We start from the raw sequence: 13,889 nt of genomic DNA on the forward strand, positions 1-13,889 counted from the left end.
TATACATTCTTTTTTTTTTTTTGAGACAGAGTCTTGCTCTGTCGCCCAGGCTGGACTGCAGTGGCCCGATCTCAGCTCACTGCAAGCTCCGCCTCCGGGTTTACACCATTCTCCTGCCTTTGCCTCCCGAGTAGCTGGGACTACAGGCGCCCCCCACCTTGCCCGGCTGGTTTTTTGTATTTTTTAGTAGAGACGGGGTTTCACCGTGTTAGCCAGGACACCATGTTAGCCAGGATGGTCTCTATCTCCTGACCTCGTGATCCACCCGTCTCGGCCTCCCAAAGTGCTGGGATTACAGGCTTGAGCCACCGCGCCCGGCCATAAAATAAATATTACAAAACAATAAGTATCTGTCTTATTAGTTTACGTTTGTACTTTCTATACACTTCAAAAAAAAAGAAAAAACAACCCTAGAAATTCTTGTAATCTTTTAAGGAATCATTGTAACAATGATAAGGTTAACTCCCAAGTGGCTTTTCTCTTCCTAGTCAGGAACTGGCTGAAGGCACAGTAATAGCCAAAGTAAATGGTGAATTGTGGGACCTGGACCGCCCGTTGGAAGGGAACTCTTCTCTAGAGCTGCTTACATTTGATAATGAGGAAGCTCAAGCTGTGAGTATTTAAAATCCAGACAGCCAAACTTTGGGTAGTTATGTTGTAAACTACATTATATAAGAAGCCACATATTGAAGTCACAAATGTTGAGTTTTTTGGGAGTTTCTAAGATTTAAAATTTGAATATTGATGTTTAATAAATATTTGTGGCATGAATGTATACAAATACATGTCGATTTTTAAAGTAGCCCATAATTTATTTATTTATTTATTTATTTATTTATTTATTTATTTATTTTTATGGGATCTTACTCTGTCGCCCAGGCTGGAGTACAGTGATGCAATCATGGCTCACTGCAGCCTCAACCTCCCCTGGCTCAAGTGATCCTCCCACCTCAGCCTCCCAGCTACCTGGGACTACAGGCATGCACCTACACACCCAGCTAATTTTTCATATTTTTTGTAGAGACAGGGTTTTGCCATGTTGCCCAGGCTGTTCTCAAACTCCTGAGCTCAAGCAGTATGCCTCCCTCAGCCTCCCATAGTGCTAGGATTACAGGCATGAGCCACTGTGCCCAGCCTTATAATTTCTTACAATAATCATTTCCTTAAGTTAGAATACTTTGGTTATTAAATCAATGTGTGTTTGAAATGAATTAATAGACTGTTAAAAATGGGTCTACTTTATAATTTAATTTGTATCGAAGAATTTGAAGAAATTGTAAGACTCAAATATACTTTAAATACTTAATATAATTTTCTATAAAATAAATACCACATTTTTCACATATGCATGTGATATATGATTTCTGATATACATTGTCGCCTGAACGTTGCAGTCGCCCTTCAAGCTGTCCTTTATCTTCATAAAACCGAACTTATGATTAGCTTAGGTTACAGTAATTGCAAGGCTTATGCTAAATTTCTTTAAACTATAAGAACCATATTTTAATTTCTGTTTAAAATATGCAAAGTATAACAAATATCTAAATGGTACACTATTAATAAAACCATGTTTAAAAGTGATTTTCAGAAAGTTCAGTACTGTAAACTGAATTCGCAACTCTCCAGCCATAGGTAGCCATGCCTCAGTTTTTATGCACTACTGCCTATGTGATATCTGCACGTAGATATTTTACAAGAATCTTCAGTACATTCACCATGAAATTTTCTATTTTAACCCCAAAACTTATTTCTTTCCTGTTTGCCTAAGTCAATGCATTATTCCACCACATACCCAGTTGCTCAACCCAGAACCTTGGAGGTTTTGTGTGATTCCTCCCCGTCCCTCAACTCCATCTCCAGTGAGGGGTAAGCCCAGTAGATTTTACCTCCTAAAGTATCTAGAATCTGTCCACTTCTCTCCCTGTCCATTGCCACTGCCTGAGAATCTGCACTCACCTTGTTATAGACCCACCCAAGAAACTGCCTACTTGCTGTTTTGTCCCCTGAAATTCATTCCCATCGAGCTATCAAATGATGTGTGTAAATGTAAATTTAATCATTGTGCTTAAAACCCTTTAATGCATCCCATTGCATTTGGAGTAAAATGCAAGCTCCTGCCCAAGGCCTGCATGGTCTCTGGCCCTTCCTTACCTCTCTAACCTTTCTCAAGCTATGCTTTGTCCCATCCCTTACGTGTTAGTCACACAGGCCTTCCCAAGTCCCCATGAATGTAGGACACTCACCATTTTTCTTTATTACAAAGCCCTGTTCATCTCCTTTTAAATATCCTTCCCATCTTATAATTATGCACTTCCAGGTTTGTTTATTGCCTGTGTCTTCCCCAATAGGCTGCACCTGTGTGGGGGCTGTGAGTATGTCTGTTTCTTTCACTATTGTAACCCAGCACATAACACAGTATTTGGCTCAACAAATATCTAGGTGTGGACAGTGCACCACGTAGGACATTTGGGCTGATACTAGCAGTCAGCCTGCCATCCTAGCAGCATCCAAAGGAGAAGTGCTGTGCCCTAAGGACTGACCCTCTGGGTCTGTCTGCAAATCATATCGCAGCCTATTGCTGTGGGCTGGGATTGCACATAGTGGTCCATCGTCTAACTCCTTCTGCTCTGATTCATTTTATCAAACAGCTCTTTAATTGTAACTTGCTTTCTATTTAATAAAAGGAAAGAAAGTGCTGACAGATGACTTGGTTATCTTACTCTTTTGGTACCTGTATCTATTTGGTGACTTTGGTTAGTTTCATTTTATCCATAAACTAAAATGAATTCCTTGGGAACTGAAAACCTTATCAACTTTTTGAACTTGGAGAACTGACAACCGGGCTCTGGACTGTGGTTAATGAACTCGTGTATACACTTCTCAGGGGTCCCAGGCAGCCAGCAGACATTCCCTGGCAACACTTTTTTCTTCCTGAGCCATCTTTCAAACTTCCAGTCACATGCTATTCAGCACGTGAAGACTGCTGTGGAGATGCAGAATCTCATTAACTCTAGTGGTGTCAGGAACACTTCAGTGCTCTGTGTCCAGCTCAGAGAGGGTGCCCCTGGAGAAAAAGGAAGAGAGCTAGCATCTGGCACTCCTCGGCCTTCCTCCCACTCTGAGCTTCAATCAGATTTGCACACAGCTGCTCTGCTGGGTGTTCCGAGAGGTGTTCATCCCTTGTGGCTGACATGCACAGAGGAAATGGGGTTGTAGCTGACCTCTAGCTGCCACTCTCAGCAGAGTGGCTTCACACTGGCACTGAGCAAGTGGCTCTGGTGGAATGTCAGGGAGGGCTCAGAAAGCATTCTCTTCTAAGTGGCCATTGAAGATTTTCCTTTCAAGTTGATGTTGCTGCCCTTGGTCTTGCCATTTATCTCCTTGAAATGTTCTACTTGTTTACATCATTTTACTACTAATTTTTCATGACATACTTTTGGCAGCTAATGGCCTCTCTGTCCATGCCATGCAGGTGTACTGGCACTCCAGTGCTCACATTCTTGGGGAGGCCATGGAACTTTACTATGGAGGCCACCTGTGCTACGGTCCGCCCATTGAAAATGGATTTTATTATGACATGTTCATTGAAGACAGGTAACACACTGGACACTGGCTTGTGAATGCATGTGTTTCAATTTTATTGTGTCGTAATGGTTACTAAGCTACCTACTAGCTTAGTAACTTTATATTGTTGGCCCTTACATAATGTGGGATTGGGGCACTGATGCCCATGCAGTTGAAAATCTGAGTACAACTTGTGGTTCCACCTAAACTTAACTAATAGCCTGTTGTTAGCTAGAAACCTTAATGAAAACATAAACAGTTGAGTACCACATACTTTGTATCTTATGTGTATTACATACTGTATTCTTAAAATAAGCTAGAGAAAAGAGATGTTAAGCAAATCATAAGGAAGAGAAAATATATTTACCATTCATTTAGTGGAAGTGGATCTTTATAAAGCTCTTCATTTTCACATTGAGTAGGCTGATGAGGAAGTGGAGGGGTTGATCCTGCTGTCTCGGGGTGGCAGAGGCAGAAGAAAATCCACATATAAGTGGACCCATGTAGTTCTAACCTTCGTTGTTCAAGGGTCAACTGTATTGAATAATATGGTTATAGATTGGTTGACCAATTTTGAAAATTATTTTAGTTTAGATGGTCTAAGCCATTTAACTAAAATTATTTTAGTCAAATCTAGTTTAGATTCAAGAAGTACTTCTAAAATTGTTTTTTTTTTTGTCCCCAGAAGAATATGATATGCTGTTTATCTAATCTTGGACTTGCTAGAGCATGGTATTAATTAAGACCAGAATCGAAAGCTTAATTCCTAGAGAGAGCTTAGTTTAATTTGCTCCATGATAATCAAGAGCATCATTAACCTCAGCCAAACATCTCACATAGTTGAGTGCCAGACAGGGATGTCTCACAGAGGCTTCACATTCCATAGACCTATGCTTGAATCATTAGCAAACCGCCAGCCCCGGCCAACTCCTGCCCTGAATTCCTCATAGCTTTTAAGGGTACCTCCAGTTGCCACAACCAAAACCTCTGATCCTTCTACTTCCTCCCTGCTCTTCACCACCACCCCACCATCCAGTTCTGCCAGTGTTATCTCCTAAATAGTTCTCCCACGCCCCTCTCCTTCTCTCACTTCTGCCTTAACTTGGCCCCATGGCATCTCTGGCCTGGATGACTATGGTGCATTTTATCTTTACCTTCTCCTGCATACCGCTTAATGGTCCCCAGCCAAGCACCCAACGCTCTGTAGCTGCTACTTAGAGGCTTGTCCATTCTGAATCACTATTCTTCAACAACCATGAACTGTGTTTACCTACACCACTTCTGATCTCAAAGGTGTGGGGTTTTTTTCCACATCAACAGCCAGTGCTCCAACTCTCTGGACTCCCACTAGGTGTCTAATGATTGGACTCAATTCTGACACTGTCTACCCTGAGTTAGTGCAGATCCTCCAGGTCAAGGGCTCAGTCCCACAAGACTGCCCTCAATTCAGATGCCAGCTGGAAGTCTGGGTCTTCCATACTTTTGACCTGCAGGTTACAAATCGGGAATTCCCATGACCCCATCCTTGGGTTCAATAATTTGCTAGGCTAGCTCCCAGAACTCAAGAAGGCACTTTACTTACCTTACCAGTTTATTATAATGGATGGTACAAAGGATAGAGATGAACAGCCTGATGGAAGAGGTGCTTATGGTGAGGTATGTGGGAGGGGGTGTATGAGAGATTCCATGTGTCTCTGGGCACCATGCCCCAAGCACCTGGATGTGTTCAACAACCCGGAAGCTCTGTGAATCTCGCTTAGGGCTTTTTATGGAGGTTTGTTTCATTGTAGAGGCACAATTGATTCAATCATTGACCATTGGTGATAACCCAATCTCTAGTCCCTCTCCTCTCCCCGAAGGAGGCAGGTAGGGGTGCTGACATTCCCAACCCTTTAATCGTGCGTTGGTCTTTCTGGTGACCAGTTCCCATTCTGAAGCTACCTAGGGGACCTAGCCACCAGTCATCTCATCAGCACACAAAAGACACTCATATCACTCCAGAGATTTCAGGATCTTAAAAACCCTGTGCCAGAAATCTGGATGAAGACCAAATATATGTTTGTTATTATATCACAGTACCACAATCAGTTCATCTCTTGTTAACATGGCTCCAGTATTCGTTCAATAAGATGTTTTTGCTCCCTGCTGTGTGCTCTGTGCTGGGTGCTGGTGATTCAGCAGTGAAGGAACCAGTCTGTCCTCATGAAGCTAACAGTCTGGTTGGGGGAAGACAGCAAATGCACAAGCAGCCATCTGCTGCCTGGTGGTGATGAATATAGGAACATCAGCCAGGTGTGGGAGGTGTGTGCCATAAGAGGCAGGTGGGCAGGAAGGGGCAGATGGCATTGAAGCAGACCAGAGTAGAGGGAGGGAGCAAGCCCTGAGGACAGGGATACTTACGACATCTGCAGGAAGAAGGTTCCAGGCCTCTGTGGGACTGTCCTGATGTGGGGATATGTGTGGCTTATTTGAGGAGTGGCAAGGAAGCCAGTGTAGCAGGAGGGAGTGAGCACTGACCAGGGGTTGATTCAAAGGAAGTCAGTCCATGCATAGTGAAGGCTGAGTGCTGCTAGGAGTACCGGGACTCTGCAGTCCACACAGATCTCTCCCAGCCTTGTTCCATAGCCAGTGAGGGCAGGGACATGATGAGCACTCTATCTGGCTCTTGAGCAAAACTAAAGTATGTGAAGGATAAGGAAGACCGCACAGAAGAACCAGCCTCAAAGGAGCTCATAGTCCACCTGGATGTCTCCTAGCAGGGCTTCCTGCTCACCTTGCAGCAGAGGAGAAGTGAGGCAGGTCGTGGCACCTGTTGATGCCCCAGTCTCCCTCTTTGAGACACAAGAGTAGTGACTGTATGAACGCTTGACTTTCTGAAGTCCTGGAACAATAAGACACCAGATTCAAGTTAGAAAATGTGTCACTGCTGAGCCTTCAGGACAAAGGAAAGAGGGAATGGATAATGTCTGGAAGATCGATGTCAGTTCTCTGCTCTTCTTTTTAGAGCAGTGTCCAGCACAGAATTGTCAGCCCTGGAGAATATATGTAAAGCCATCGTAAAAGAAAAGCAACCTTTTGAAAGACTAGAAGTCAGCAAGGAAATCCTCCTGGAAATGTTTAAGGTAACTTAGGGAAACTCCTAAACATCTTACTAGGAATGTTAAAAATCAATGTAGACTAGCTTCTCCACCTTCCCCCAAATAGTTAGCCATTGCTCACCAAATTGTTCTAATTATATTAAGCTATTGTGAGGTTGTTACCAGTTACTTGCTGTGACATTTCCCTCCTCATCTATTTCCTGAACATTTTAGGGCAGACATAGGTAGATAAAGAGCCAGGTGAATAATTTTTATATGTGTGTTTATAAATCTGATTAATTCTGAGTATTGTGAATATCTGTCCCCTAAATTCAACAATATTTATAATCCCATATAAAAGGCTGCCTTTTTCTCTTTCCTTTGGGAGTTTTCTATTAACTTTTTTTTTCAGATTTTAACCTAGAGTAATCTGTATAAAATGGTAACTTTCTCTTTATATTTTTTTGACCAATGTACTTAAATATATTCCTAATTTTATGTTTTAAAACATACGTATTAGAGAAAACATACATTTTTTGTTTGTTTGTTTGTTTGTTTTTTGAGACGGAGTCTCTCTCTGCCTCCCAGGCTGGAGTGCAGTGGCACTATCTCGGCTCACTGCAACCTCCGCCTCCTAGGTTCGAGTGATTCTCCTGTCTCAGTCCCTCAGCTGGGACCACAGGCATGTGCCACCATGCCTGGCTAATTTCTGTATCCTTTTTGTAGAGATGAAGTTTTGCCATGTTGACCAGGCTGGTCTTGAATTCCTGACCTCAAGTGATCTACCCACCTCAGCCTCCCAAAGTGCTGGACTTACAGGCATGAGCCACCGCACCCAACCAAAAACATGTATTTTGAAAACACAGTATTATTAGTTTTGTGGGCTTTAATAAAAAATAGAGTTGGTTTTGGTAAAAGGTTGCAGTATTCTTTCGTGTGCAGTAAAATATATAACATATAAAATTTACCATTTAATCATTTTTAAGTATACAGTTCTGTGGCATGAAGTACATTTACATTGTTGTCAATCATCACCACCATCCATTTCCAAAGCTTTTTATCTTACCAGGCAGAAACTGTGTACCCATTAAACATTAGCTCCCCATTCTGCCCCTCCACCCCAGCCCCAGTCCCTGGCCGCCACCATTCTACTCTCCATCTCTGAATTTGGTTCCTCTAGGCACTTCATATCAGTGGAATCATGACAATATTTGTCCTTTTGTGACTAACTTGTTTCACTCAGCAAAATGTCCTCAAGATTCATCCATGTTTTATGTTTTTTTATTTTATTTTTTATTTATTTATTTTTTTTGGAGATGGAGTTTCGCTCTTTTTGCCCAGGCTGGAGTGCAATGGCGCGATCTCAGCTCACTGCAGCCTCCTCCTTCCGGGTTCAAGCGATTCTCCTGCCTCAGCCTCTCGAGTAGCTGGGATTACAGGCACGCACCACCATGCCTGGCTAATTTGTGTATTTTTAATAGAGATGGGGTTTCTCCACATTGCTCAGGCTAGTCTTGAACTCCCAACCTCAGGTGATCCACCCACCTCGGCCTCCCAAACTGCTGGGATTACAGGCGTGAGCCACTGCGCCCGGCCTCATCCATGTTTTAGCATGTGTCAGAATCTCCTTCCTTTGTAAGGTTGAATAATATTCCATTGTACGGACAGACCACATTTTGTTTACCCATTCATCCATCTATAGATGCTTGGGTTGCTTCTACCTTTTGGCTACTATTGTGAACAATGCTGCTGTGAACATGGATGGGTAAAGTTCTGTTTGAGTCTCGGCTTTACTTATTTTGGGAATATACTTAGAAGTGGAATTGCTGGATCCTATGGCAATTCTGTTTTTAAGTTTTTGAGAACTCTTTGCATTTCTCTAATGACATAAGTAATGTTGAGCATCTTAATGTGCTTTTTGGCCATTTGTGTTTTTTCTTGAAGAAATGTCTTTGGAGAAATGTCTGTTTAGCGCTTTTGCCCATTTTCAGTTAGGTTTTTTGTATTTGAGTTATAAGAGTTCTTGATATATTCTGAATATCCATTTCTTAACAGGTATGTGATTTGCAAATACTTATTTCTGTAGGTTGCTTTTTTTTTTGCAGCTACTTTTAAGAACTGAACACAGTCTTTGTTAAGGAAAATGATTTGATGTGAATATATAGATATGAAACAGTTAAATCATACAGATACGGATTTTTCTCCCAACAACTACCTACTTTAAGTAGTTATTTAATATAAAGTGCCTTGTATACCCTGATAATAGTGATGCAGGCAGAAAAGAAAGGAAAAGGAAAAAAAAAAAAAAACCTTAGTTTTATAAATATATCATCATTACTATAAACTTTGTTTTTGTTTTTATACAAATAACATAGCTGTGTCCTTGTCAGAATTTTATTGATTAATGTAGTTAAAATTAGATCTTCTAGAACAGTACTGTCCAATAGAAACATAATGGAATCCACAAGTCTGAGCTACATGTGTAACCTTAAATTTTATGGCAGCTACATTTTAAAAGTAAAAGTTGCAATTAATTTTAAGAAATGTTTTAACCCAATATATAAAAAGTATAATTTCAATAGTAGCCAGTATAAAGAATGATTAATGAATGATTTTATTCTTCTTTTTGCAACATTGTACTTCCTAAGTCCAGTGTGTTTTATACTCACTGCATACCTTCTTTCAAATTAGTGGCATTTGAGGCCAGGTGCGGTGGCTCACACCTGTAATCCCAGTACTTTGGGAGGCCAAGCAGGCAGATCACTTGAGGTCAGGAGTTTGAGACCAGCCTTGCCAACATAGTGAAACCCAGTCTCTACTAAAAATACAAAAATTAGCCAGGCATGGTGGTATGGTACGTGCCTGTAATTCCAGCTACTTGGGAGACTGAGGTAGAATCACTTGAACCAGGGAGACAGACATTGCAGTGAGCCAAGGTGGCACCACTGTACTCTAGCCTGGGTGAGAGAGTGAGACTTATGTCTCAAAAAAAAAAAAAAAAATTAGTGGCATTTGACATGCCCAGTAGCCATGTGGCTTGTGGCTTCCAGGCTGCATGGTGTAGCTCAAGGCTGTGAGCTGTTTGTATCCCTCGTGTCTCAGCACCTAGAACATCAGTAGCTGCTCTTTCGATGTTTCTTGAGAAAAAGTAGAGTTGTTTTCTTCATTTAAACATTGTGTGTAATAATGTGTAAATATATTTTTCTTTGTAGTACAATAAATTTAAATGCCGCATTCTGAATGAGAAGGTTGATACTGCAACTACCACAGTGTACAGGTTTGTGTCCACACATGTTAAACGCTGCTCAGTGGTAAACTTGAAGGTGTTAGCAGTAGAGGCGGAGTTTGTTTTCTGGTTGGAGATCTATTTTTCAAGTTGTGTAGTTGATATTCTACTTTAGTTACAATCTTCAAAATGTTTTCACTAAAGAGAAATGATTATTTTCCCCTTTTTAATAATCAGGACAGTACTGAGACCCATATTTTGTTTTCTGGGTGTCAGCTATAACAGGATTTTTCTCCATGTGAGTGATACTGTTGGGAAAGGAGTTTCTATTCTGTCCTTCCATGTTCTTATTAATGTGGCAGTGGGGGCCATTACAGGCCATCTCCTCGGCAGTGATTCTCTGCCTCATACTTACTCTCCAGAGTGCAAGTGTAGAAGAGTCTGCCCCATTGTCCAGAGTCCAAGTGTACAATCTTTATGCATTAGCAGGATACTCATGATGAGACAAAAAGAAAATACTGGGAAACAAAGGCAGGATCAAATGTAAGAGGAGGGAAGTGAAATTAATACCAGAATCACTTAGTTCTATTCGTTTAACCTCAGGTTCCTGAGCACCTTTTTATTTATCCATGTTTATACACCTTATACATAATTGCTGTTGTGTGTTCCATCCATCTGGGTGCTGCTAGGACCATCACAGTACCAGCTTAGAAGACCTGGTATTTATTTAATTACAACCACAGATATTCTCCCTTGTGGTACTTATTTTCCACAGTCAAGGACTTATGGTTCTCTGGTTTAATTGTACTGTAAGTAAGTCATATCCCCTTTCTGCAAAGCTATGCACAGTGCATTTCTTAAATTTTAAAAATAAATGAAAATGTAGAAAACAGGCTCAGTTTTAAATTTCTGGCTTCTAATGCTTGAGCTGTTGGGTTTTAGAACCTTACTTAGGTCAACGTTGACACTTTTGTAGTTTTCAATTTGAATGGCTTGTATTTAATTTTGGGGAAAAAAAGTAAAGCTTTTCTTTAGTGGATTTCTTTTTTTTTTTTTTTTTTTTAATTTTTTGAGATGGAATCTTGTACTGTCACCCAGGCTGGAGTGCAATGGTGCGACCTCAGTTCACCACAGCCTCCGCCTCTCAGGTTCAAGCAACTGTCTTGCCTCAGGCTCCCAAGTAGCTGGGTTTACAGGCACCCGCCACCACACCCAGCTAACTTTGTATATTTTTTAGTAGAGACAGGGTTTTACTCTGTTGGCAAAGCTGGTCTTGAACGCCTGACCTCGTGATCCACCCGCCTTGGCCTCCCAAAGTACTGGGATTACAAGTGTGAACCACCGCACTGGCCCTGTGGCCTTCTATTTAAAGGTTAGAGTACTGAAGCCTTTCATGCTAATTTGGCATTCCTTCCTTTCATCTGAGTGTTGCTTACCAGCTCTCTCCCTAGAGAACAATACACAAAGATTGGCCATTGAAAGAGATGACATTTTTGTGTTTGTCAGTCTGTAAGCCAGTCCCTTTTGTATTCATTGTAATTTTAAGTTTTAATCAGAGAATTGCATAGTTTCTTTCAGAAGATGTTCTGTGGTTTTTGAATCTAGAGGGCAGAGTGGACTCTGAGGCTAGATGAATCGCCTCTCTCCTTCACCCTAAATCAAAAATGGCCTTGCCACATATAAATAAGTGAAGCTCTACCTAAAACATAGGATATTATGGCTTACAGTGAATAGTCCAAAAAACTATAACTGTGCCTGAGCATGTCCTAAATATTTCATTATAGGTGCGGTCCATTAATTGACCTTTGCAAAGGTCCACATGTAAGACACACTGGAAAAATTAAAACCATCAAAATTTTTAAGGTAAGGATTGATTTTTTTTAAATATAGTAAGCTTAAGGTGCACTAGCTATTAAGGGATTTCACTCATATCCTTTGTAGTGTGAACATCATGATATTTTAAAATATTTCATTCTTATTTGACTAAAACTAATAAAATCATTTAGAATTTTGATAATTAGAGCACTATAGGTAGCTTTTATCATTTTACCTTATTGTAAGTGTTGTAACATTTCTTTTCCATACGATATTTTTTTTTTATTATTTTTCTGAGACAGAGTCTTGCTCTGTTGCCCAGGCTGGAGTGCAGTGGTGTAATCTTGGCTCACTGCAGTCTCCGCCTCCTGGGTTCAAGCGATTCACCTGCCCCAGCCTCCTGAGTAGCTGGGATTACAGGCGTGCACCACCACACCTGGCTAATTTTTGTATTTTTAGTCAAGATGGAGTTTTACCACATTGGTCAGGCTGGTCTCAAACTCCTGACCTAAGGTGATCCACCTGTCTCAACCTCTCAAAGTACTGGGATTATAGGCATGAGCCACTGCACCTGGCCTTTTTCCTACGCTATTTTAAAATATTGTTCCGTATACTATGGTTTTCTCGAATAGCCCTGATGTGAGCAAGAATATTTGTCTGCATGTGAAAGTAATGTACTGCAGGATAAAGAAAACAGCAGAAGGGGATATGATGGTGTAATGGAGAAAACATCGCTCTGGGAATTAGGAGGCATGGGACTGACTTGGCAGTCCCAGCCTTTCTTGGCTTTGATTTTCTTACAGGTAAAGTGGGGCTGGCTAATGGCACTGTTCTTAATCATTGACTGTAGGTCAGCAAGACTGACCTTTACTTCCCTATACCTACTGTCTATTCTGCCCCGTCCTTGGTGATTATGATTCCTGCTTAGCCTTCCCTCCTTTCCGTGCACTGTCACTGTCATTCCTAGAATCCATAGCAGACTCTACATAATTTGCTGGTTAATGGTATAATTTAGGCTGGGAAGGTTTAGTTAGAATCCATTTTAAGATTGTCTTAAAGAAGACAAAAAGTCTTCTTTAAGCTTTGTTGATTTTGTTTGTTTGTTTGATTGATTTTGAGACAAGGTCTTGTTTTGTCACCCAGGCTGGAGTGCAGTGGCACAAACACTGCTCACTGCAGCCTCAGCCTCCTGGGCTCAAGCAGTCCTCCTGCCTCAATCCCCCAAGAAGCTAGGATTACAGGCATGTGCCATCATGCCTGGCAAATTTTTGTATTTTCTGTACAGATGGGGTTTTGCCATGTTGTCCAGACTAGTCTCAAATTTCTGAGCTCAAATGATCTGACCACCTTGGCCTCCCAAAACTGCTGAGATTATAGGCATGAGCCATGGCTCAGGGCTGCTTTGTTGGTGTTATAGTGGAAAATTGCGTTCGTGTTTAAGAGCAGTTTTACTTACAACCAAATGTTTGATATATTTACCAAAATCCTGTTTGATATTTAGAATTCCTCAACATACTGGGAGGGCAATCCCGAAATGGAAACATTGCAGAGGATCTATGGAATATCCTTTCCTGATAACAAGATGATGAGGACCTGGGAAAAGTTCCAAGAGGAAGCGAAGAACCGAGATCACAGGAAGATTGGGAAGGTATGCCCCACATCTTATATCACTAGAGAGATGTAATCATAAACCAACATAGGAATGTTTCTGTCTCACAAAACTAAGTTGCTTTAACAATAAGATTTCTTCTTCTCTCCTATTTTGCTGGCACTCATAGTCTGCCGCTGAGTTCTTTCATTTTGATACCCCAGATGTCTTCTAACCTCTTTCCTTCCTATATCTTTTATTAATTTTTGAAAATTGTACCCTTCTCTTATTTTGTCATGATATAAAATAAAGTTGTTTTTGGTGAAACCCCACCTCTACTAAAAATACAAAAAAATTAGCCGGGCATGGCAGCACGCACCTGTAGTCCCAGCTACTCGGGAGGCTGAGGCAGGAGAATCACTTGGGCCTGGGAGGCAGAGGTTGCAGTGAGCCAAGATTGCGCCACTGCACTCCAGCCTGGGCGACAGAGTGAGACTCAATCTCAAAAAACAAAACAAAACAAAAAAGTTGTTTTTTACATTCTGTGCACTTTATAGCATCCTTTGTATCTGGGAGACAGAGCAGCATGTAGAAGGAAAAAATCAAAGATTGGAAAACA

At 41.2% G+C, this 13,889-nt stretch overlaps 1 protein-coding gene across 3 annotated transcripts in view; it reads left to right on the top strand.

Moving 5' to 3' along the window:
* The window catches only part of TARS3 (threonyl-tRNA synthetase 3), a 78,334-nt gene that overhangs the window by 9,645 nt on the left and 54,800 nt on the right, over window positions 1-13,889 (top strand). For all 3 annotated transcript variants that reach the window (XR_001883645.1, XM_017863391.1, XM_017863392.1), the window contains exons 3-8: window positions 489-612; window positions 3,473-3,594; window positions 6,569-6,686; window positions 9,854-9,918; window positions 11,652-11,730; window positions 13,184-13,330. Coding sequence is in view for 2 of the 3 variants with exons in the window: in XM_017863391.1 (XP_017718880.1) it covers window positions 489-612; window positions 3,473-3,594; window positions 6,569-6,686; window positions 9,854-9,918; window positions 11,652-11,730; window positions 13,184-13,330 (655 nt within the window). In the remaining variant the exon portion in view is untranslated. The remainder of the gene's footprint in view (window positions 1-488; window positions 613-3,472; window positions 3,595-6,568; window positions 6,687-9,853; window positions 9,919-11,651; window positions 11,731-13,183; window positions 13,331-13,889) is intronic.

This window comes from Rhinopithecus bieti, unplaced genomic scaffold (assembly GCF_001698545.2).
Source record: "Rhinopithecus bieti isolate Rb0 unplaced genomic scaffold, ASM169854v2 scaffold_69980, whole genome shotgun sequence".
In the NCBI taxonomy this organism is placed as follows: domain Eukaryota; kingdom Metazoa; phylum Chordata; class Mammalia; order Primates; family Cercopithecidae; genus Rhinopithecus; species Rhinopithecus bieti.